At 33.9% G+C, this 26,977-nt stretch overlaps 1 protein-coding gene across 1 annotated transcript in view; it reads right to left on the reverse strand.

The window, feature by feature from the left end:
- The window catches only part of LOC129743071 (protein phosphatase 1 regulatory subunit 12B-like), a 186,006-nt gene that overhangs the window by 114,249 nt on the left and 44,780 nt on the right, over nt 1-26,977 (reverse strand). The window contains exon 3 of the mRNA XM_055735014.1: nt 19,716-19,887. Coding sequence (XP_055590989.1) covers nt 19,716-19,887 — 172 coding nt within the window. The remainder of the gene's footprint in view (nt 1-19,715; nt 19,888-26,977) is intronic.

Here is a 26,977-nt window from a genome sequence, read left to right on the forward strand (position 1 = left end):
AGTAAGCTCATCCCAGTTCTTCTTAATCATAGTTCGGGTTGAATTTGTGAATGTGATACCAAGAACTTTTATCTCATCCCTGGAGTTTAGCCATGGTGCATCAATTTATTGTTCCGTCGTCATAGCCTACGTACATTGCTGAGGTTTTTTGATGGTTTAGCTGGGCTCCAGAAACTCGCCCAAACAACATGAAAGCTTCGTTCATTGCTTCCAGCTGTGTTGTTGACGTTACGATAGTAGTAATGTCGTCAGCATATGCAACCAAGATATCGTTCCCACATATGTTCTCGAGATATGTTATTAGTGGTTGTAGGTAGATCACAAACAAGTGCATCGATAAAGGATCTCCTTGTCTTACCGATCGTTGTATAGGAAAGGCTGGAGAGAGCCTTCCATTTATTAATAGCCGAGAAGATGAGCGGTTTGCTAGTGTTAGTAAGAGAGAGATGAGTCTTTGATTAAATCCGAGTGCGCACATGGTATGTTTTAGGAACGATCGAGATACTCGATCAAAGGCTGCTTGAAGATCAAACGACACTAGTTTACCTCTTCGTTTACTTTCTGTTAGCTGTGCTATGCGATCCTTGAGCGCGAGAGTGGCCTGGAAGATGTTCCGTTCACCATTTGAACACTTTTGAGTCCCACTTATTATCTGGTTAGCAATCATAATCTTTTCTAGCCTGAGCTTTATAATGCGAGAAAGTATTTTTGAGTCGAAGTTTAAAAGTGAAATCGGTCGATAACCTCTAGCAGTTTCGTCATTACCCTTCTTTTTAACCAAAACTATAATGCCATCCATAAAACATGTTGGGAAATTACCTGATAATGCCTCGTTGAGTATCAAATTTAGCTCTCTGTGTATGATGTCAAAAGTACGAAGGAAAAACTCTCTGGGAATCCCATCTGGTCCCGGAGATTTCCTCGGCGCACTAAGTTTTATAGCAGTGTATATCTCAGCTGTGGTGATCTCATCCATACACGTCCGATTTGCCTCATCGCTCTCATAGATAAGTCTCTCACTATCAAACTGGATTCCTACGTCGTCGTCAGTGTCCTGGTGTGCATATAACTCCCTGTAGTAGTTCAGAAGATATCGTTCGATGTCGTCCGCCTGATCGATGACGTCATTTCGCTCGTCGATCAGCCGTTTTATCCGTGTTTTTTTCTTCCTTCTTTCGCCTAGTTGATACACAGATATTGGTTCGCCTGCAACGTACGTTTCGTTAATACGCATGAACATTTCAGTAGATCGTCTCTGGTGGGCAAGCAGCTGTCCTTTCAGTCGGTTTATAGTTGTGAGCAAGTTTGGGTTCCTGTAGTAGCCGTCGTATGCCTCCCGAAGGCATGCATATAGTCGTTGGTGTTCACAGTGGAAATCGTCGAAGGCCATTTTAGATCTCCATCGGAAAAAAGATTTTATTTTGGGTTTCGCAAATTCTATCCACCACGAGATCCACGATGGATAGTTTCTTCGGTGCCGAGTCCATTGCTGCCAACTTAGTTCAAAGTCAGCAATGTTTTCAGGTGTTAAAAGGTGAGGGCGCATCGACCAAAAGCCTGGGCCAGGGGCGGTTCCCAAAATTGGTAAGCATAGACGTAATGTTACGGCCTTATGATCAGAGAAACAACATACGTGCGTAGCTCTTGCTCTCAGCTGATCAACCAGTCCTGCACTTACATAAACACGATCCAATCTTGAAGACGAGTTGTGTGTGATGTATGTAAATCCAATATTTTGTGGTTGTAGTTTAATCCATGTATCGTAGAGCTGTAGGTGTTGTATCGTTGCTTGAAGCGATGGGCTTTGGTTGTATCCAGTAGCGTCGCATTGACGTATTACGCAGTTGAAGTCTCCAGCCAATACAACGTTTTCAGTAGGACGACGTAAGTAGTAAGCGATAGTGTTGTTAAAAAATCGCTCTCTTTCTGTAAGGTTTGCGGTGCCAGAAGGAGCGTAGATGTTGCAGATTGTAGTGTTAGAAATGCAGAGCGCTAGCAACCTGCCATCGATGCTTTTTTCTACTCGTGTAAAGTGTATGTGGTCCTTAAGTGCTATTGCAGTGCCTCGTTTTGAGTGATCTATGTTGAAGATGATAGTGTAGCCAGGGAAGGAAAGGTTTTCATCATATACTTCTTGCATAAAAACAATGTCGAGATCTAACATGCGTATGAAGGTTAGCAGGGCATTTATCTTAGTCGGGTTGGTTATCGTGTTTATGTTGATGGTACCTAAATTGTAGCTGTAGTAATCCATTGTAGTTGTTATTTGGTGATGTTGTCAGACATTTCTGTGTCGGACCTCATCTTTTTCGGAGCCGGGCGTAGTCGGTTGCGTTTACTGTTGACCGTAGTGGTGGAATCATCTGTCTCGCTATCTTCGGTTGCTTTCTCGGTGTGTTGGGGTTCTATCGGTGTATTCGGTCTGCGGTTTGCTAGTGGTGGTAACGGTGGTGGTGGCATCCTTTTGGTTGTTGTGTCCATTTGAGTGGTTCCCGTGGTCTGTGTATCAGGTCGCTGTTGTTTTGGGTCGCGTGTGAGCGTGGTGGTTCTAGATCTAGAACGATATCTTGATAGTGGTTGACTGTTGGCTAGCACCTTTGCATAGGAGAGTTTGTCTGCTGCTAGTTTTTGAACAAGAAGCTTTTTATTCTGCACACAAGGAATTCCTGCGTGTGCGAATTCGTTGCAGTACACACAGGTCTGGCGCTGACCTTTGTAGCTTACACCTGTGGTTTGACCTTCGATCACAACCGTCGAAGGAATGTTTTGGTTCACGATCATACGCACGGATCGTATTCCTGTTGGTAGACCTCCAAATAGGAGTTTGGCATCCCAGAGGACATCACGCACGGTGAGTACTTCTCCATATGCACCAAAGAAATCAGCTACCTGCTGGTTAGTTATTGTATCGGTGAGATCGAACACTCTCACCTCTACAGCGCCATCTTCCATGTAGATCCGAATTTTGTACGGTTTGCCTTCCTGTTCTAGGGTGTGCTTGTCGTCGTGTTCTTCGACTATGCGTTCAGCAAGTTGCAGGTCATTGACCTTGACAAAGATAGAATTCAACCTTCTATTGGGTTGGATAAGAACCACATTTTCGCGTGACAAACCCAGTTGTTCGCCCACAAATTTGTGTAGTTCTTCATAGCTCGGTGGTTTCGGAACTTGTGAATAATCAACACGGAACGTGTTCTCTCGACGACCCATCACGGGTTTAAACTCCGCGAGTTAAATAACGCGAAGAAAAACCGATAAGACTTCTGATTTGATCAAGGACTTCTGACGAAAACGACCGATTCGCTCAGAAGGAGAGCGCGAACTGATGGATGGGTCGAAAAGTATTGAGGAGAGAGCTAGAATCAATAATAAACGTATCTCATTGATTGAGGTGTTGGCCGCGATTCTCGGAAATTCATGATACCGGTCGCGGCGTTTGTTGCCCTCCTACGAGCAATTTTAGTGCATGACCTTTCTTCCCCCAAATGAGTGGTGGAAAATCACGTATTCGGTGTTTGTGGTTTCATCAATTGGCACGTTCTGCCATCAAGCGGCGACGTCGTCATCATTACGAAACCACTGCACTATTAGACCAGAACTATGTGATGTCGGGTTTTCTGGTGGTTTAAGGAGAAGTGTAATTAAAGTTTTGGCAGATTGAGAAGAGGTTTACAATTCCTACACAAAAATGATTGAGTTTTTAGAAAAAAAAAATTATTGATTTTTTTTTTGGAATTCTATACTTGAAAAAATGCATTTAAAAAACTTAAACTCAATTTCCCAAAAAAATGCCAGCTCAGAATTAGATGATTTTTTTTATTCTAACCCGGTCATAATAAGACCTACAAGTCGTCCATACATTGCAACTTGTGCATATTTAAGGGAAAAAAGTTTTTCTATCAACTTTTTTCTTTTTTTTTTTTTTTTTTGAAATCTTGTAATTGAAAACATGAGTTCTGGCAACATTGCCAAGCATACATCGTTTATCTCGAGTCGGTTCCGCAATTTTACTTATTTCTGGTGAAATACGTATAGTTAAATCTTTTAAAGTAGTTGTTCGGTCGCACGGTGATTGGTTGTCGATGGGGAAAGTGCAATTTCTAATTGAATTTTGTGATTCGGTGGTTTTTCTGCGCTTTAAATGTTTGTGTTGTGCCGGAAGAAAAGTGCATATTGGAAATGGCGTCGAAAAGAAGAACCGGTTATACAGGCTTTTGTTCAAAAGCTTGTGAGAAAAAGCTCATAAAGTTTGTAACGGGTGTAACTGGCGTTACTTGAAGAGCGTTGTGTTCAAATTGTTGGATGCAACATTGCACGTGATATGGGGTCAGAATGATGACAGGAGCTTTTCCAATAGGATTTTTGTACGGTGTAAATGCTGGTGACAGATTGGAAAACGGCACCGTGGATTTCAGCTAAGTAGTTTTGTTTTTTGTTTTTATTTAGACGATAATGTAGAGGTTGTGTATGTGTGCGCGCGCGTGTGTGTGTGTGTGTGTGTGTGTGTGTGTGTGTGTGTGTGTGTGTTTTGGGGGGAGGGGGGCGGGGCGAATAAGATAGTGAGTTTGGTCGGCAAATTTTCAATATCACTACAGCAAAAAAAAAGAGTTTTTTGTTTTATTGTCGCCATTTTATCAATTTCGGATTTTCGAAGCATTTATGTTAACTAAATTTTTCTAGACAGTGAATTTTAAATTTGACAGGCACTATTTACCTCCTATTACGGAAATGAATAACACTAAATCGCTTTAGTTCTGAATATCAATGTAGTGATTTTTTTTTTCTATACTACACGGATATTTCGAAAATATCAGAGCTTTTGTTGGGGTGTTCATTGAAAGTTTAGCTTAAAACTAGTTTCGTGTTTCTTTTGACGTTCATCGATGAATATGAAAAATCGTAAAAATTTCTAAATCTAAAGATTTTGTAAATTCTGAAAAAGAAAAATCAATGTAATGTTAGTTTTCGTGTTACAAACAAACGGTAGCTTTGTAAAGCTTTTATTCTTAGTTTTTGCAAGAGTTAATTTGCGTTTTCATTTTTTTTTTAAGTCTCCGGTCAAATCAAAGGCTTGTGCAGTGTTCGGTAATGGATCATTTTTTCGTCAGTAGGGTCGGTTCGTTGTGTGTGTTTGTGTATGTGTGTGTTTGTGTGGGGATAATTGACGTGATCGGTTGGTTCGGTGTTCGTTTTTTGCTCGCTAGATCGTTCTTGCTCTTCTCGTTTTAAACTTTAAACGCGTGATAAAATTCGGTGAGTTGCATCGTTGCCAAGTGCATTGTACGTGTTTGAAAGTGCCACGTTAGGACGCTTTGCTCTTTTCGTCTTAAGCGCGCGGTAAAATTCGGTGAGTTACGCCGGTGCTAAGTACTAAGTTAGTTAGGACGTATAAAAACGCGATGTACTCGATAGTGTGCGACGCGACGATTTTTAACTTTGCTTAGATCACATCCCTTCCCAAAGGGAATCCAGATCTTATTTACCTTACTCACTAACAAACCACCCTTCCTGTGACGACCGTGGAGATTTAGAGGTGTATTCGGTCTCTAGTAGCAACGGAAGTCGAACTAACAATCCTTCCCTTTCCCCGATGAACCGTAAGGACGTGGCCGGCGCCGTTATTGACCATATAAGAAGGAACCTTCGAAACGTGCACACAGAAAATGGTAAGCTAATCCCAAGTCCCATTTATTTGGATCTATGTGCAATTTTGATGGTTCTTGTCAATCACGGAGTAGCAACTACTGAAATGTACGGTTTATCCAAGCTCAAGCTCTCAAGTCAACTTTTTTTTTTTGAAATCTTGTAATTGATTTTTCAGTGTAGATTTCCAAAAAAATTTTCAATAACTGCTTCGTTGAATTGATTGTAGGGGAGAGTGAAGTAACGTGGGTCATGGGTTTTTTACCAGTTGTCCAGACGTTTCGAGCTACTTTGGCGTTCGCTCCTCTTCAGTGGACACTAAAATATATTTTAAATTACAATTTAATACTACAATTACGTTTTTGATTTCTAACTTACAAATTACTGGCTTTCGTCCATACTAATTTGTTCTGGCTCAGTTTGTTTTGTTTTTCGTTTACATTTGTGTGTCAGTGTCTGGGTTAATTTTGAAATGACGGGGTCGTATGCTGTTTTAAAATTACATGAATCTCGTTGTCTGTTTACAACATTGTTGTCCCCTCTTAGTTTTATGTAAAAAGTTTCTGTAGTTATTCTTGCGTTGTATCCTGCTACTCTTTCTAAAATTTCGCTATCTTGATTTTAATTCATTGAGCCCTTTTTCACACAAAAAGAACACAGTTGTAGCACTAGTAGACAGAGCAATAAGACTCACACATACCGTTTACAGGGAAAAAACATTGAGTACAGTTAACAAAATTTTAAAACTTAATAACTATCCACGGAATTTAGTTTCTAATATTATAAAAGAAAGAACACATCAAATTTATAATAGTTTAAGTGTTAAGAATAAGATTATGAATAATTTTGCGACCATCCGCTACTGCGCCGGCTTAGGAGAAAAACTGGCCAGATACCTAAGACAATTTGATATTAATGTTGCTTTCCAGCCATTAGACAAAATAAAAAACGTTATTTTCACGAAAACAAAGGATAAAATTCCAAAAAATAAAAACATTAATGTGGTCTACGAAATAAAATGTGGAAAGTGTAAGAAATCATATGTTGGTGAAACTAGCCAGTTTTTAGAAAAACGAATCAAACAACATCAAACAAATGTATCAACGAAACAAATGAGCACTGGTTTAGCACAACACAGCTTAGAAACTGGTCATATTTTTGATTTTGAAAACACCAAAATTTTAGAAAGAGTAGCAGGATACAACGCAAGAATAACTACAGAAACTTTTTACATAAAACTAAGAGGAGACAACAATGTTGTAAACAGACAACGAGATTCATGTAATTTTAAAACAGCATACGACCCCGTCATTTCAAAATTAACCCAGACACTGACACACAAATGTAAACGAAAAACAAAACAAACTGAGCCAGAACAAATTAGTATGGACGAAAGCCAGTAATTTGTAAGTTAGAAATCAAAAACGTAATTGTAGTATTAAATTGTAATTTAAAATATATTTTAGTGTCCACTGAAGAGGAGCGAACGCCAAGGTAGCTCGAAACGTCTGGACAACTGGTAAAAAACAGTTTTTAATTAGTAAAACTCGCCGAAAAACGTCGATAAAATTCAACAACAATACATTGCGGCGATTAACCAACATTCACTCTGAATATCTCAGACGTGTGTTGAGATGAAAATCATTATCCAACTGTCATCGCCGTCGCTTTGCGTAAGCATATTTTTCTATATGTTGTTGACTTAAATACGCATCATATGCTTTTTTTATTTACCAAGGTTAAAAAAAAATTACTTACATAATTAAAAAAGCACCTGCTTATTAATCGATGGTGAACCTAAAGTTCATAATGAGCTTCGATTGTAATAATTGATGGTAAAAATAAGTGAAAATTCTACACTAAAAAAAATGCAAACTAAATTCTTGAAATCGATTAAAAAATGGATGTCTCAGAATTCGATGATTTTTTTTTGTGGTGGGGAATAATGTGGTCTACAACTCTTTTGAACATCGCAAAGTGAGCACTCTTGAGGGACAAAAGTGTTTCTAACAAAAGCTTTTATAGTTTTTTTTTTATGAAAAATGAAAAACAAATGTTTTGGGTGTATAATGATAAAACTTAATTTAAATCAGATCATTTTAGTTATCCATTGACTCAGGGCATATTTAAAAATAAGATCTAATAGAAAACATTATTATCGTTATGATAATATGTTCCGGGGAAGCGGAAAAAAAACTGTTAAAAAATTCAGCAAAACGCTCGAGCTTCTATAAAAAATTATTACTTTTCTTAGTCGGTACATCCTTGAATTTTCTAATCCGTGCAAATGTTTATCAAATAAAAGAATTCATTTCAATTGCCGGTATGGTAAATTGCAGTAGAATTTTCCATTGAGGTGACTAATTTTCTAATAATCGCTCCCAAAGCATAGGCTTCTACTCGAAGTCTAACCGCGTCAAACTTTCTTATGCTTCATTTTACATTGTAACAATTATTTAATGTTAACCCACTTAAACCCTTTTTTTTTCGCTGAAAAAATCACAGAAGTTTTTTTTTATGATTACATACAACATTAGCTCTATCAAAAACTTTATTGTAAAAAATAATGGATTTTTTTTTTCAAAAGTTGCATAACCAAATGGGCGAAAGAGCTTAATTTCAGAACTTTTTCGGTTGCAAATATTGAAAATATTTGTCGAGTTTTTGACGTTTTTCCTACCCCTTTAGACTAAGCATTCCAGAATTGTTCCAGCACGTGTCCGGGTCGGGCAATTCCGGATTTTTTTTCATCCCTCACAAAACCTGGGCATTCGTTTTCAAATTTACTATTACAAAATCCCGGCAATATCCGGTAAAATCTGGGCAAAATTTATCAATTTTTTGAACAAAATTATAAGAAAAATGGGTCAAAATCACTTGAATCTTTCATTGTTCTTCGAAGCTCATCAAATTTTGTTCGATGTTTCCAAAAACAATTTCTGATTAATTTTGCTGAATATAACTGAAGAATTCGTTTTCGGACACGAAAATAAATCAAAGCTTATCACTGCTCAATTTGAATTTTATGGAAAAATTTGCAAATAATAAGAATAAATCCGTATACAAATTTTCATAAAATCCGGGTATCTGGGCCAGATCAGACTTACCTTGAATGTCCGGGCAAGCCAGAATAAAACTTAGCAATCTGAAATGCTTACTTTAGACGGGGTTTATATTTTTTTAACATATGGTATTTTTTCTTCTACCCAAAAAAAATCGGAATGGTGGTACATTTTAGACTTTCAGATTTTATTTATTTGAGATCGAAAACCTATGAACCAGAGATTTTTGACGCTTGCAATATGACATTTTTTTGAAAAATAGGAACATTTCCAATTTTCTACTTTCCTTTTTGTCGAATTTTTGAACCTCCCCCGCTATTTAAATTATATTATTGAAGAAATTTACGTCTGAAAATTGCGTGATCAATTTTCGTGTGTGGTACAAGGTGCCAAATTCACCCAAAAATATATCGTTACTAGCTGATCCCGTACGAACTTCGTTTCGCTTTAAATCATTGGTACGTCAAAATGAGTTTAGAAAATTAATTCGAAACATTCTTTCAACAATTTTGGGGAAAAAATTCAACAGTGTTTAAAGTCGCTATTATTACTATTACTTGAAATTCAAATTAAAAGGTTGATTGGATTTTTATTAAAATTTATGTGAGAGTGTTTTCTTCTCGATCGGTTGCAAAATCTAGACATTATGGTAGAAACATGTCCTATTTGTTTATGTGCACGACTCTTTTGCTTGACCTTCACACTTAAATTGGTATCAGGGGATTTTTTTTTATTATCTGACGGGTTTGCGCCGGGGGTCTTCAGATTTTCCCCAAAATTGAAAATTTGGTTCATTTTTGCGACTTAAAAACACATGTATTTTTTCAGATTTCTAACATTTTTATTTTTCGAGTTAGCTTCGGTTAGATTTTTTTGTAAATAAAAAATAACCATTTTTCAAAGCTACATAACTCTGTTGTTTCTCAACGGAAATTATAAAATAGCACATCAAAATGCATTGAAATTTTATCAGCTTTCCAAATAGAATAGTTGAAAAAAATTAAATAATGACCTTCAACATGAAAAGTTGTAAATAAACTTTAAATGGCGTCTAAAAGTACCGTCTGCACCACCGAATATTTTGCAAAAAATACCATTGTGTAGCTCAATTCATGATGCAACTTTCATCTGAAGACACCAAAGTGGGCCATTAACACCTTGAAGAGTTATGAAAGAAATAATGACAATAAATCTCTTTTTTTGCGTCGAAAATAAACAATGGTCGAACAACTGCACTCACATATGGAGATAGCAAGCACTTCTAACAACATGGAAACAAAAGAACTTATCAAAGCTGGTAAAAAACACTATTTTTTCGTCCTTTTCAGACTGCCCTTACTCGCATAACAGTCCCGTATGAATTTTCGTCATTTTAGGTCAACATAAGGCTTCAACATAAAAGACTAAAAAAGAGGTTTTGTTTTAGAAAATTCGAAAAAAATATCAATTCGTGGCTGTCCTATATGAAATATACCTGAATAACAGTCCTATATGTGAAATACCACGGATTTGGTTACTTTTCAATGTTTCTTTCGGCGAAATAGTCTTCGGTTTATTGCTTTGAATCATTTAAACATTTTTTTAACTCACTTGTTGTCAAATGATGCACACTAGTTTTCGAAGGCAGGTCTGACTTTCTTAGGAATGACTTCCTGAGCGAAAAACTATCAGATGTAATCAAAAATCGTAAAAAGATTCAACTTACAATGTGGAATTCATGATATTTTTTTTGCAAAAGTTTGTTTCTTTTTCTGACAATTGCATTTAGAAGTTCAAAAATGATCAAATTTAAGTCTTAGAAAGTAGCTTGGTGAGAAAAATATATTTTGTATGGGACTGTTACGCTAGTAGATTCGAAAAAGGTTTCAAATATGGTCGATTAACAGTCCCATAATGAATAAAAAATGGTGCTCTCGACCTTACCATAAACCCAATTTGAAAATTTCAGGCCTAACGATTTATTATGACAACCTAAAAACGATTTTCGTTTATGCTGAAAGTGGTGATCATAATTTAAAAATACATATTCCAAATCAGAAAAAGCTGATTGTCTCGCTTGCTTATTTTTGTACATGGGACTGTTATGAAAGAAGGGGCGGTAGATTGTTGCAGCTTAACTGACTTTATGCTATATCCAAAAATCTAATAACGTATTCATTTATACCCAGTTTTGCACCAGGTCACAACAAGTTATGCACATTTTACTGTCATTTTCAGAAGTTTATGCGCTAAGTTTTGCATCCGTGATTCCCCAGATTCGATTTAAAATGGACGGTGGAACACTGAAGATTCATGTATGAGCGATCGAGGTAGCAAAACACTGACGACGAATTATGTTCGTTTTAGTATGGTAAACCTCTAAACTGGGCGAATGTAGAAAACGAATACGGAAAAGTATCATATTTTCATCATTTTACAGCCTGGGCTGGCCATACTGAGCTCTTTGATTATTTCTACAACATTTGTGCCACTTTCTCATACTGTTTTGATCAATGGGAAAGGATTTTGGTGTCCAGTGCTTAGCTCCCGATATAAAAACTATGTAAAGCACGTCTATATTTAATTTTTTTAATCACATTTTTGTGATCCCAAACATAGGGACTGAACCTTCTACTATTGACATTGATTATGCTTCACAATGATCTTTGATCGAAACATTAATAAGTTATATAGTATATGACCAGGTTGTAAAAGCAACATTCCCATGATTAGTTATATCACTTAAACAATACGATACTCAGAATTTTGGTTAAAATTTAAAGTCAGTTTTGCTGCAAACACTCTACAAAGCAGGAAAAAGTAGTGTTTTTTACCTGTTTTGGTAAGTTCTTTTGTTTCCATGTTGTTAGAAGTGCTTGCTATCAACATATGTGAGTGTAGTTGTTCCACCATTGTTTGTTTTCGATGCAAAAAAAGAGATTTATTGTCATTATTTCTTTCATAACTCTTCAAGGTGTTAATGGCCCACTTTGGTGTCTTGAGATGAAAGTTGCATCATGAATCGAGCTACACAATGGTATTTTTTGCAAAATATTCGGTGGTGCAGACGGTACTTTTAGACGCCATTTAAAGTTTATTTATAACTTTTCATGTTGAAGGTCATTATTTAATTTTTTTCAACTATTCTATTTGGAAAGCTGATAAAATTTCAATGCATTTTGATGTGCTATTTTATAATTTCCGTTGAGAAACAACAGAGTTATGTAGCTTTGAAAAATGGTTATTTTTTATTTACAAAAAAATCTAACCGAAGCTAACTCAAAAAATAAAAATGTTAGAAATCTGAAAAAATACATGTGTTTTTAAGTCGTAAAAATGAACCAAATTTTCAATTTTGGGGAAAATCTGAAGACCCCCGGCGCAAATTGTCAGATAATAAAAAAAAATCCCCATCAATTAACTGCCTTAAACATAATTATTGCACAAAACACTGAACTTTCAATGAAACCCTCTTTTTCTGTCCCATGGCCCGAAATTCGATAATTGAAACCGATTTCACGTTCCTCAAAACTCCCTTGTGTGATTTTTTCTTTTCAAATTATATGTAAAATAACGTCAGGAACTTGAAAACAGTGAACAGTAAATATAGACGCCCCTTTCGCCGACCCTTGACACGGGACATGCTACCTGGAGTCAATTGCTCATAGTTTATAAACCTCATCTAAACATTTTCATCTCAATCCGATGCATGATCACGACAATATCGCGAAAACAGTGAGCACGGCTTTTTTTTACCACGATTCAAAACTTGACACCTGAAATCAATTATCTTTTCTGTTAAACTCCCATGTGTCAATTTTCATTACAATTCTATGCTCAATCAAGAAAATATCGTAAAAACAGTGAACAGATAATAACCCCTTTTGCCGACCCCTGAGTCAAGATTTGAAACCTGAAAGCAAAAGAGCGTCCCTCAAAACTCCTTTGTGGAAATTTTCATCTCAATCCAATGTAGAATAACGTCAAAAACATTAAAGTTGGGTATGGACGACTCCTTCAGCCGACTTCTGATCCGCAATTCGAAACTTGAAATCGATTGCTCGTCCCTCAAAACACTCATGTGCAAATTTTCATCACAATTCGATGTATAATAAAGCCAATATCGCAAACACATTAATCAGTGGATATGGATGACCCCTTTTGTCGACCCTTGACCCTAAATTTGATAACTGTAATCAATTGCTCGTCTCTTAAAACACTGATGTGCAAATTTTCATCACAATCCAATGTAAAATAAAGCCAATATCGCAAAAACATTAATCAGTGGATATGGACGACCCCTTTTGCCGACCCCTAACCCTAAATTTGATAATTGTAATGGATTGCTCGTCTCTCAAAACACTCATGTGCAAATTTTCATTACAATCCGATATATAATAACGCCAATATCGCAAAAACATTAATAAGTGAATATGGACGACCCCTTTGGCCGACCCCTGACCCTAAATTTGATAACTGTAATCGATTGCTCGTCTCTCAAAACACTCGTGTGCAAATTTTCATCACAATCCGACGGAAAATAACGTCAATAACGTGAAAACAATATTTATCTTGTATGGACGACCCCCTTCAGAAGGGGTCGTCCAAAAATCTAAAAACATTTTTCATCATTCCTGGTCCTAATGAGCATCCATGCCAAATTTCAGATCTCTAGCTCTTAAGGCGGCTGAGTCTATAGAGGACAAACAAACAAACAAACAAACAAACATACAGATAATTGCTTTTTATATATATAGATGTTTCCAATTCCAAAGAATTTTTTTAAAAAATTGTGGTAATTTTGAAATTATAAAATATGGTTAAACCATAATAAAATAATCAAATTTTGTTCAAATGTTCACAATTTAGTGGTTACACAGAAAAAAAACTACATGTCTGCTACATCTATATATATAAAAAGCAATTTCTGTGGGTTTGTTTGTTTGTTTGTTTGTTTGTTTGTTTGTTTGTTTGTCCTCTATAGACTCAGCCGTCTTAAGAGCTAGAGAGCTGAAATTTGGCATGGATGCTCATTAAGACCAGGAATGATGAAAAATGTTTTCAGATTTTCGGTTGACCCCTTCTAAAGGGGGTCGTCCATACAAGACAAATATTGTCTTCACGTTTTTCACATTATTTTTGGTCGGATCGTGATGAAAATTTGCAAATTTAGGTTTTGAGAGATGAGAAATCGATTTCAGGTATTAAATTTTGGGTCAGGGGTCGGCAAAAGGGGTCGTCCATATTTACTTTTGAATATTTTTGTGATTTTTACGTTAGTGTACATGGGCTTGAGATAAAAATTTACGCTCGGATGGTTTTAGGGACGGGCAATCGATTGCCGGTATCAAATTTTGTATAACGGGCTAGCCAAAGGGGTCGTCCATATTCATAGCTCGCTATTTTTGTAATACTGACGTTATTATACATCGGATTCAGATAGAAATTGGTACACGAGAGTTTTGAATGACAAGCAATCGATTCCAGGTATCGAATTCAGTGTAAGAAGCCTGCAAAAGGGGTCGTCCATATCAACTTTTCATTATTTTTGTGATATTGTCGCTATTATTCATCGAATTGAGAAGAAAATTTGCATTCGGATATTTTTAGGGACACGCAAACGAATGCCGGTATCAAATGTTGTACAAGGGGCAAGTCAAAGGGGTCGTACATATTAACTGTTCACTATTTTTGCGATATTAACGTTATTATACATTCCAATTATCTAATTTCGGATCAGGGGTCAGGGTGAAAACACTAGGTTAATCCCTCTCTAAATAAACGATACAAAAAAAGGGGTCGGCCAAAGAGGACGCCCATATTAATTATTAACTGTTTTTTGTTTTGCGATATTGACGTTATTATGCAATGGATTGGTTTGAAAATTTTCACACGGGAGTTTTGAAGGAAGGGCAACGAATTTCAGAGATCAAAGTTCCGAAAAGTGGCCACCGTTGTGCAACGATCGGGTCGAAATTTAAACACGTTTTATTGGGGTTGGGACGGTTAATTGATTTCTGATTCAATATTTGTATTAAACGACAAAAAGGGGGTCTTATTAACTGTCAAATTTGCCTTGCAATGATAACGTGAGTTTGTATCGCATCGAAACGAAAATTAATAAACGAGAGTGATTCCTAATTTCAAATTTAGTAGCAAACGACAGAAAAAGTGAACCTACATAAAACGTGTTCAACATTTTTGCAATTATTGCTCAAAAATGCATTCGGAATTGCATCTGGAAAACGCCTATAAATTGACATTCATTCAAAATGTTCACATATTCTAAATTGAAAGCGAAACGGAGTTCGTACGGGATCAGCTAGTTAAAAAATAAATAAATATGAATTTCAATTACTCTATAGATAATCAAACGAGTCGTTTGTAGCCAAAAGGGAATAAGTACAAAAATTGCTAAATTCGAGTTAATAATGCAAAACGATTAACCACACCTTAACCTTCAACTGGTGTAAATTTCAGATTTATAGAACTTTATCTTCATATATATTTTCATTAATTGATGGAAATGTGTAGTAATTTTCAAAAAACATTTAAAAACGAACAAAACATTTTATTTAAATCGATTGCTTTTCATTTTATTCGTGCATTCTCAGTAGCATATTTCTTACTATTCGAAATGAAGGGTAAAACTTCAGCCCTTCATTTTGAATAGTAAGAAATATGCTACTGAGAATTCATTCATTCCAGATTAAATAAAGTTAAAAATCTTGGAAAAGAGCTTGAAAATCGAGAGCAAATCACTGAAAATAGAGTTTCAAAAGCACCAGACATCAGAATTAAAAATCATAATTTTAATTCAAATTTAAATTTGAATTTAGAAATAAAATTCATCGACCAAAATTCAAAATAGAAAATGAACTTCAGAATAGCACAGACGACATTTCTGGTTCACTATTCAGAAAAATATTTCAAAATAATACAAAAATATCTCTCTCTCTCATTTTTCCTTTCAAAAAAATTACCAGAGAAGCCCCAACTTTTTCACTCTGAAATTTTTCCCGATTTTCTTAGTCTAAATTCAAGGTTTTCCAGACTTGGTTGTCAATTTTCGTCGGCATATAGCTAAATTTTCAACTTATTTCATTATTTTGGTTGTTTAATAACACTCAGATCATTGAAAACTTAGACAAACCCGATTCTACTTTAAGGTTTTCATCACATTTAATTTTAATGATAAAAAAACAATCGTACGGGGATTTTAAATCAAAAATTTTTAAAATGGTATGTTAAACAGGACAATCAACCATCCGTCAAGTGACATTCTATCATTTTTTGATAAGTTATAGATACCAAATACGTTACAACAGCTCACAAAATACACGTCTCTTATCATTTTAAATTGTTCTTAGAGGCTTCAATATTATAACTCCCTCGTCACAGTAAATTCAGTAAAAATGTCGTTATCAGAAGTTTAACAGTCAGTAATAAATGTATCTTCAAGTGCAATATAAATTTTTACTAAACTTTTATCTCACTGATTCACAGAGGGTGGTTTAAAATTGCCCATTTTTTTTTAGAAAACACGGAGTAGTTATGTTATGCACAAATGCACACTCATTTTTAGACATTGTTTGATTATCTAAACTTATCTTTAATTTTTAAAATACCAAAAACCGTCAAAAAAATATAAACTGTTTTACATAACTTCATCAGTTTCTAAAATCTGAGAATATGAGATTGTAGGACAAGATTCCTTGATCCTTTGTGAATACAAAAATTCCCCATGAAATTTTGGAAGACCACAAATCGTATCTTGACGCAGTGTTTAGATTCCACTAGAACAATTGCTAACACTTAAAATTTTCACGTAACAAGAATCTCAACAGTGTTCATTACTACCCCATATTCACCTGGGTAATTAGGAACAAAGATTTTTGTTCATAATAACCTCAGTTTGCTATACCATTTTCCGTTCCAACCAATAATTGAAAAAAAAAAACAAATAAAATTTTTGAATCATTATTATGATTGTTTTTATGCAATTCATTGCTTTAAGTTTTAAATACTGAAAACAGTATCGACAGCGATAATTTTCGATACCTACTGTTATTTTTCTAGCAAAAGCACAGTCTACGAACTATTTGACCATAAATTTTCAGTCATTTGGCATAGTCGTAAACACGTGGTTATTTGTTGAGATACACTTCTTGTGGGACAGTTATTTATGGAACTTTCCGAATAAGTATAAAATTGTGTATGCCAACCGTTGCAAAACTCGCAAAGCTCCATTGGATAAATTAATACTATAATATCATCTTTTTGAATTTTTTTGCAATTGATAGCTAATTAGAAACTATTCACCAAACATTGTTTCTGCATCTTGAATTCTGATTTCTGATTTAAAAAAATGTAGGCAACAAGTTACATAGTCAAAAACATTTAAGTATTATGATATCTAAATTTATTTAAATAAAATCAGAAGTTTCGTAAATCAATAAAAATAATAAACATTTATTTCTGATTTTCATAGTGTAGAAAAACTGTTTTTTTTTTATAATTTTGAAGTTTAAATTGATTGATACTCGAATTAAACTCCCTATACTATTTAAAAAATCTTAAATTTGGAGCCAATGAATTTTGAGTTCAACTTAAAATTTTATATATAATAAAAATTGTAAATTTTGAAATAAATTCAAAAAGGAACCGTATAACTTTTTGTAGTAGCTATAAAAAGTTTTAAAGAAAACATTTATAAATCCTCTATTGCATACGGCACCAAATATGGTCTTGAACTTTTTTTTTAAATTATTATACGCATGACTCATGATTTAATAAAACCGATTTCGAATTATATTTAAAAAGTTAAAATTATTCAAAATCAGTTCAATTTTTTTGGCATAATTTTTAAACTTATTGACCGGTAACTTATAGATATCACCATCAAAAAAATCTCAACGTTTTCACTTCTAATTCAGTGAAGGATAAGCTTTCTTATGCAGAAAAATGTGGATTATTAATTAGTGAAAAAAGTGAAAGTCTATTTTTTAACACATATTTTTATTTTGAGTCAGTTTTTTGGGTTAAAATTATGAAAAAATTAATGATAGAGTTATAACATATTTTGCAATGTTTGCTTGGAAATAATCTTTGAATCAGAAGAAAAATCTAAAAAATTTCTGGAAACACATGCTAGCTAAGACAAACTTTAAGGATTTATGCAAAAATCAAATTGAAAAGTGGACAAATAATGTTTTGAAAATCAAATAGGCTCAACAGTGTGCGCAAAATTTTCTGAAACTATAAACTTAAATAGTTATAAAATGAAGATTCAAATCTGTAAAACCTTGGTTTCACAAATTGATTTTGCCGTCTTGAATTCCAATCATGTCAGATTCTGTCAAATCAGGATCTGGTGATACTGGATTTTGAAATTTTAAAATTACTATGTTTTGAGTAAAATCAATCGCTGATAACTAATGAACTGACAACTCTCTGAAACCTTCGATTTGAGTATCTTAGAAATTTTCTTAATTGCTTAAAAAAATCAAAAGTTAACCCTTGCATATCAAAAACTAGAGCTAACAGAAAAAAAAAACTGAATATTTTATTAATCATTTTACAGAGAATTTATATAGTGTCTTCTATCGACATAAATACAGAAGAAACAATTTTCACTGGAATTTTCAAATTTTTTTTTTCAATTTTTGTCACGGTAAGGTTTCAAATTATTCGCAAATTTTCAAAAGGAATCTTAACATGTTTAAGCTTTTAAAAATTGTAATAAGTATTTTTCTGGATAAATTATTACCAGTTATCGAAAAAAGTTAATTTTGGAAGCACAATTTAAAGAAAAAATCTGGACTCCGTGATGGATTTTTTTTCAAACAGTATTTTTGATTGGAGATGGTTTCTTCTTTAACTCAGCAAATTTTCAGCGATTTCAGATTTATTATTATTAGGTTAAAAATCACACCAGATCGTGCGTAAAGATGATTGTCTTGTGTTTGACTCTCGAATTAAACGCTCTCATCGGAAAATTATAATTCCTATTAGCATCTTTTTACATTGCCAAATTTGCAACAAAGAGTTCTGGATTCAAAATTGAACTTTAATTAGCTTGTTTTTATATGATTGATAGTTTTTTTAAATAATTTTAATGATGTGCAATACTTACAAATTTTAAGAGACTTTCTGAACTTCTTATCTCATTTTTAGGCACTTTTGAACTCTAGGTTCCAGTAGAATTAGTGAATTTTTTTTCCAATTTACAGGTAATTGAAGAGGGATCAAAACTTATGTTATTCTTTTAACACATTTTTTGAACTGTCGAGTTCCAACTTGAAAATTTAAATTATGATTTTGAATTTTGGGTTTCAGTTTTCTTTTGTAAATTTTCCCGGTTTTGGGACTAAATTCCCGGTTTTTTCCCGGTTTTCCCGGTGCGATTTTCAATTCCCAGTTTTCTCGGTTCTGTGGCCACTCTAAAGTATGCCAAGTGCCTTTACTACGTGAGAACAGTACACATACAAAATTTCATTCAATTCTGAAAGGGTCATTCCAGATGCTGTGTTGAGTTGGCGCGAAATCCGTGTAAAGCATCGTAGCAATTAAATTTTAGTATAGAATCCCACAATGTGGTACATTTCCGAAAAAAAGAAAAAATGTAAAAATTAAAATTTGTATAATCGAATTTTATGAGTTTAAAAAATTGGCTTTACTATGAGAATGGAAACAGACATGTAAGAGTTTATTTGAACAAAATTGAATTTTGAATCCTGACCGCACAAAAATTTGAAAATTAATCAGTTTATATTTAAGTTACGTCGATGGGAATTGTGGAAGAATTGATAGAAAGTAATTAGATTTTATTTGTAAACAGTACTTATAAGCTAATTGACAAACAAACGCTCTATAAAAAAAAATTATATATGGGCTTTACATTAATCGAAATGAAAGCAAAATTACAGGTTTTCCAACCCAATAGTCACTCATAAAAAACCTAGAGTAAAGAAACCTATAAACACAAAGCTGATACATTCATATGTGAAAATTTCGATAACGGAAACTCACCTCGGTAATGTCATTCCGGGCGGCGGCCTCCAGCAGCACGACGCTGTCCTCGAACGTGATGTGCCGTTTGTTGCTGACCAGGTGCGCTTGGCCCATCCGTTCCTTACTTCTCTGGGCCTTGAGCCATTCTTTTTCCCGCTGTTTGGCCACCTTCAGCTGCTGGGCTCGGCGCCTGGCGTTTTTTTGTTTTGGTTTTTTGGTCGTTAAAAGTGATGTAAGAAAAATGCAAAATAACAGAGAATTAGTCATAATGTCGAAAACATGCACACTTGGAAGGTTCTTAAAAGACGTCGTGGGTGCCTACATCCACCCCGGTTCCGGGGGAAATTCCGGAAGTCATTTCTCATTTCATGCTGCAACGATCGTCGGGCCGCGCTGCAATTTACCGGTAATCGTACTGCAGATTTTCTTCGTGAGATTCTGGATAGCGTGGGTGTTTTTTGTGCTCTTGTTGTTTTGGGTTTTATGGGCAATTCGAGCCTTGTCATGATTTTAAAGTTTCTAAGGTTAAAGTCTACACCGAGAAAGTTCGGGCAAGTATAAATTTATCAATTTTTTTTGAAAAAATTTTTGAATCCAATGAAACAACAAATTTATCGGGATCACGTTTTTCTCGATGCTCTCAAAAAAAAAAAAAAGTACGTGAATTTCGTCAAGTTTTCGACCCAAGAACGGGGTGAAAATTCGCCACCAATTTCATTCGTCCGTTCTTCATTCGGCAGAGAACGTTTTTCATTTCGCATCCATTCACTTTTTCGGCTCCCCGGGGAGCCCAGAGAAAATTGGCGAACTTGCTTCCCATTGCTCAGTTCTAGCTCAGCAGCTTCTTTCCAATTTTGTGATGTCTATCAGATCCCCATGTACTTCTTACTTGTCCGGGGGTTGAGGATCGGATGGATGAGAATGGGCACCAGCAGATTGAGCTCGGGCAGGGTGTGAAAAACCTCATTTGACGTTCATTTTAACGGTTCGTTAAAGTTCCACTCCAGCCGGAGCGAGAGCAGGGTGCAAGAAAATGAATTGCTGGCTGACCGCAGCTATCTAAATAGTAGGGGGTTCTTCACTTCTCTCTGGATGGTTTCTTGCATAAACTTAATGTAATTAATGCTCTGCAGGCAACCAACAGCAACGGGTCCATGAATGATGGGAGCTTTTTGTGAGAGGATTTTTAAAGGAAATATTCAGCAAACTGTAAACAGTAACTCGGAGCAATGGGAAAATTTTCTGATGGATGATCAATTTGAAGGTCACCATTACTCCATTTACTGAGTTAATAAGTTAAGCAAGCTCAAATTTTGCCTTCAAAATATCTAAGATTTTCTAAATTAATTTTTTCCTTTATTTCGTAATTTTCTAAATTTTCATAAAACTAAACCAAATCGAAAAGAAAACTTGATTTACTTTTAAAATAAGTCAAAATTATTCGCAGTCATCGAGAAAGATGATTTCAGATACGAATCTTTTATTTTCAATACTTTTGTAACATTTCTCATTTTTACACAAATTTATTAAATGAATTTTTAACCTATTTTCAAATAATGAACCTGACTCTCAGAAATGAAAGCCGATATACTGAAATTAAATGCATATTTTGAATCAGCACTCTCAAAACAATTCATGTGAGCTTCTAATTTTTTTTGCTAACCGTAAAAATGTGAATTTTATTGGCTTGTGCTTTCATAAATTGACCCTTCATTTCAATATTTTTAAATTATTTCTTTTAATCGTTTAAAAAAAATGGGAATAATATGTCCTTCAAGAAATAAAACAACAATTTTCACATTATTCATACATTCGTTCTTACAAATTTCTCACTATTTGAAACGGAGAGTTAAAATTTATTTCAATCGTTTGGATCAACTCAATTTTTTCGCAAAAAAAAAAATCACATTAGCTTAGTTTTATGATTTACAAATGTCTTTTTTTCTGCGAAAAACTTCATATATGATGAAAATTTTTTGATATTTTATCTCAAAAATTGCAAAATTTTAGAACTAACTGTCTATAGCCAATTTTTTTTTAAATATTTAGCTGTTATTTTTGACAACTGTTTGTCAAAATGTTAGCACTAGTATGGACTGTTAGATGGGCGTGTTTTGAAAAGTTGTGCGCAAAAAGTAAATGAAAAAATTGGATTAAGCGTTACGCCAATTTAAGTGAATCAAGTCTGAATGCGTGTTTGGGTTGTAGAAGGTTAAATAATCTTAAAAACCAAGGAACCACTATTCACAATGAAGAAGGGGTTTCAGAATTTATCAAGAAAAACAATATCTTAATTAAGGAAAAAAATCAGAATAATAAAAAAAAATATCGAAATTTTAAATTCACAGAAATTGTTATCAAAAAAATTATCTCAAATATTTTCTTTTTCGAACGTTAAATTTCCAAAATGAGAATAATTAAATTATCGTTTTATTGCCATGCGCTGATATAAAAAAAGCTCAGCAAAATTTTTTTTTGTTTCAATTATAGTCGTTTTAACATCTTTGTGTCATTCGCGACTTATATGTATCAACGATGCAGTTGGCGGATCGTTATTGAAAAAATTATCCGGTAAAACTGTGATCGATGTTTACTCCTGGGCTCTAACTCAGTCAGCAAAGCTATATCACAAGCCCTCTCAGGATAATTAGCTTATTGGTAGTTGTCTTAAAATTTCCTTCTAACAACAATTGTCTTATTTTCATTTAATTAAATTACATATATGTATGTACAATGAACTTATTAGATGATTTTTTTTTTCAACTCCCTGATATACAAAATACATAAATCATTTTAAAAAAATTTATCGCATGTGTAAAACTTACGATTAGTAGATTGAAGTTGTAGTATCAAAGGATATCAAAATAAGTTTGAATAGTTGGTTGAAAAAGTTTCAATGTATTACCTGTTTTAATAAAAAAAATTAAATACCATTTGATTTAGTTCAGTGATGAACTGCAAAAACTGGGTTTGAAATTCTCATTTTGCTAAAAATAAGAACAATACCAAAAATGCACATTATCACACTAAATCCACTAAATCCAATTTAAATCCAAAAAAAAATTACTGATAAAATAAATCAAAAACTTCTAAACAAATCACAATGAATGTGCCAAATTTCTGACAAGCTTGTTAACAGTTATTTTTAGACACATTTTAAGGTCACGTTATTTCCCGATACTACAGTGACATTTTTTTGGAAAAATCTCCATTTTAAACCCCTAAACCTCCCCCCCCTTCGCACGGCCTTGCGTGAAGTGATTTTAACTGGAGGTTTACAGAAATCCTCTAATTTGAGAGCTTAGCTTTTTCTCAGTTAATTAGGACACTCACAAGATCCTAATTTGAAAAAAATACTCAAATCCAGTTATTTAAATATTTTGTTGTACCCTTGCTAAATGTTTGGTTGAAACCTAATTATTGTTCTTGAAAATAGTTTAAAAATTCAATTCAAGCAAAAATGTTTTTGTTCTTTCTTAACCCTATTGTAAAAAATCCTTAATAAGTAATTTATAAAATTATCAGGACTTTAAAGGTCTTCGACAAAAGTCAAGACCGGAAATCCAATCGAAGTATCAATTTTTTGTTGAACAGAATTTTGGAAGTTTTGGCCATGAATTTTTTTGCAATCCATAAAATCAAACAATTTTCTAACAATTGACCCTTTGGCTGTCATCCTAATATCCATAGGGGTGAATAGGGATTCTTGATGCCATTTTCTTATTTTCATCATATCTTTTTAGAAAAATTTACCAAATTTGCCATCGCACACAGGAGGACTTCACCCATAAACCTGGCCAAAAGCCAAAATTTAAAAATTAACCATTACAATGATATTTATGTATATTCGCTTATTGAATACATATGAATACATACCAGTCAGGTTTTCTATATTTATTTATTTTTTACAAACAACAGCAGCTATCGGAACTTTTATGTTCTTATCCACTGAAAATTTACAACACACCGTAAATTCCGTCACTGTTAAATATGTGATTGCAGGCTTAAAAACTGACTTAACCTCAAATTTTGGAATGGAGAATTTAAATAAATGTTAGAATGTTTTATTTGAGGATAAGCAGTTGCAAAAAAGTGATTCAGATACTTAGATACTTCAGATTACTTATTACTATTAAGGTTGCCAGAATTTTTTCCACTCCCATCCGGGCCTAGCAATTCCGGGCATTTTTTCGAAAAACATGGCAAAATCCGGGCATGGATTTCAATTTTTCAAATCCAAAAACCAGGCAAATACCGGGCAAAATTTAGATGTTATTATATATAAAAGCAAAGAAAAAATGCAAAAAAATGAAATAAATGTTTTATTAATGTAATCGCAGAACTCCGAAAACTTTTAGGAACATTTAAATATTTAAAGGTTTATAAAAGTAAATCAGCGAAATTATTTGAAACAACCGTTGAAAATTTCCATACCGTTAATCGATTTTGCTGAAACTTACTCAAAAACTTTGATTTTTTTTTGGTTTCTTTGTGAAAATTGTGAAAAAATCCGGGCAATATCCGGACTTTTTTCACGATATTCGGGCAACCGGGCCGGACCGGACTTTCTCGAAATTTTGCATCAAATATCCGGGCAAACCCGGATAAAACCGGGCAATCTGGCAAGCTTACTTTATATGGAGCTTTTAAAAACCGTTTATTTTGCCTGCAATTTTCGAAGTTTTTTTTTTGTTAAATAAGTGTTTTTGTTTATGTTCTCAGCAAGTCCCAGTAACAGATTTTACATCATGTACAAATTCATAACTTCATGAAGAATATACTTCCGCACTCGTGATTTTTTCAATGTTGAAGCTGAAAAATATATCTCTTTTTTTTTTTTTGCAAAATCCTTTCATTGCGCCATGTTTATTTTAATCAATTGCCCTAGAAAATATAAGTTTATCAAATAATAGTTTAAAATTGTTTTTCCATGTTTATTGTAAATAATTTTATGAAGAGATTAACCACCGTAATTTTTGTTTGTTACTTTGATTTATCGGCCTAGCGGTGAAAAGTGATGTCCTTTTTAGTAGGGACATCTAAAGATTATGAAATTTTTTTTTTATATAGATGGATAGAAGGTTAGAAGAAATGAAAGATGGTGAAAATGAGCGGGTAGAATTTGTCTAGAAGCATTACCATCACATACCAAATTTTTGTTCCTCACGAGCCTACTACTATGAAGTGGTAGATACAGATAGAGTTGCATCTACCACCACACATTAGTAGGCTTAGCGTGGTCCGCCCCACAAGCGAGAACTTGTAGTGCGGACGAACAAAAAGATGGTATGTGATCGCTCAGATAAGCTCCCTTTAACTCAGAAACGCATCTATCGATGTTTAAGTCTTCTCAGTTTGTTATCTTCGCATTCGTTACATGCGGGGTTTGCATGCGAAACGGTACGGTCGATAGTCTGATAGTGACCAACCACCGATGCTATGATGTCGTGTTTTTTTTATTTCTTTTTGGCCAAAGTTATTTAATTTTCACCATCTTTCATTTCTTCTAACCTTCTATCCATCTATATAAAAAAAAATTTCATAATCTTTAGATGTCCCTACTAAAAAGGACATCACTTTTCACCGCTAGGCCGATAAATCAAAGTAACATTGTAAATAATTTTTCTAAGAAACGATACAGTTTCATAAATGTTAATCTCGTGGAACATCTTTAAAAGTCACTGTTTTTTTTTAATTTTTGAAACAATTTTTTTTTTCAAATTTAGTAACTAAAAATCCAAGAGAAAACTCTAAAGATATCTATAGAGCGCAAGCAAAACTTATATTTTTAAAGAACAGATTTATTGAAATTTCACGATGTGCTCCAGATAGACGAAAAAATATGTTTAGAAACAGGAGCTTCATGAAATCGTGCCAATCGATGTTTTTAGCTATGCAGCACAAATGAACTAAGAGAAGCGGGATACACGCATGTTTCGAAAATATCCAAAATAGTTTCTGAGACACCTGGCTGAATTGCAGAATCTTTTTGAAGCACATTACATAAAAAAAATTACAACAAATTTTTGGTGCAAATTTGTGAATAAATTAGTACACTTAGAATGTAAGAAAATGAGAGGATTTTCAATAGAATAGATTAATGATATTCATATAATTCAAGGTGGAAAATAATATTTTAAACTAGCTGACCCGTTGTGCTTTGCTACACCTTCCGGAAATAAATGTAATTTGTAAAAAAATATTCAAATTTAGATTTAGAGAGCATTTTTTTAAATCAAACCTCATCATACTTCAGAACCAACAACTTTGAAATGAGAGCTGCAGCTGCAGTTCTGAATTGCAATTCAAAGATGGTATCTATTATTTACTGAAACTTGATCTCTAAACTCGTTTTTCAAGATCTGAAATTTGTACTCTGTACCCAAAAAAACCTTTTTTAATATGGTCCTTTCTTTGAAAAGCTCTTTATCTTAAATTTACATGGGAGCTCTCCCATATTCTTCAATTTTGTCCCCCACTGCTTGAAGAAGGTAGGCAAATTTAACCGGCTCGATACCCAAACAGCGCTTATCATGGTAATGAAAAAAAAAAATAAATTAGTTATATATCAAATACAGTGCAAATTTCTTTTTTTTAAATAAATTTACTACGATAAACATATAAATATTTAAAAAAATATCAGTTGCATCACTAAATAAGTTCTCAGCGTTTTTTTTTTATTTTCTCTTTGAAAGCCAAATATTCAAAAATGTAGGCAAAAACAAATTTCTAAGTTTACATTTGTCCCGTATATTGGGGCAAGTGTCAATGCAAAGCTTATTTACAGATGCGTCAGAGTAATGGCTTTAAAATCGAATGCTGTTCAAAGGGAACAAAGACATTTAAGAATTTTCAATATCCGCTGCAGTTTCAACATTCGGAATACCCCTTCTGGTCTTTTCAACATATTGAATCATTTTGAAGATGAATTTCTTAAAAGTTCGACGTTTGTCCTTGCCCCACCGTGTAAGTTGACAGAAGGGAATATTGTTTTTAACACTTTAAGGGTAAACTAAAAATTTCTCTTAAAAATTTTGCGTCCAGTTGAATATCAGTTCTAAAGTCTCTCTTTTCAAAAACGAAGCGGATCAAAAGTCTCTTTTATGCAGCCATGTAACACAAAAACAGTTTTCATGTTAAGTACGTACTTGAATTGGTATGTAAGCAAAAAGTACGCTGGTTTTTTTTCAGAATTATTCAAAATAAAAAGCTCCCATTTTCATTTCTTAATTCGTTTCAGTTGTGTATTTGGGCCGAAGTAACAATTTCTAGAAGAAAAC

The sequence above is a fragment of the Uranotaenia lowii genome, chromosome 2 (assembly GCF_029784155.1).
Source record: "Uranotaenia lowii strain MFRU-FL chromosome 2, ASM2978415v1, whole genome shotgun sequence".
Taxonomy (NCBI): Eukaryota; Metazoa; Arthropoda; class Insecta; order Diptera; family Culicidae; genus Uranotaenia; species Uranotaenia lowii.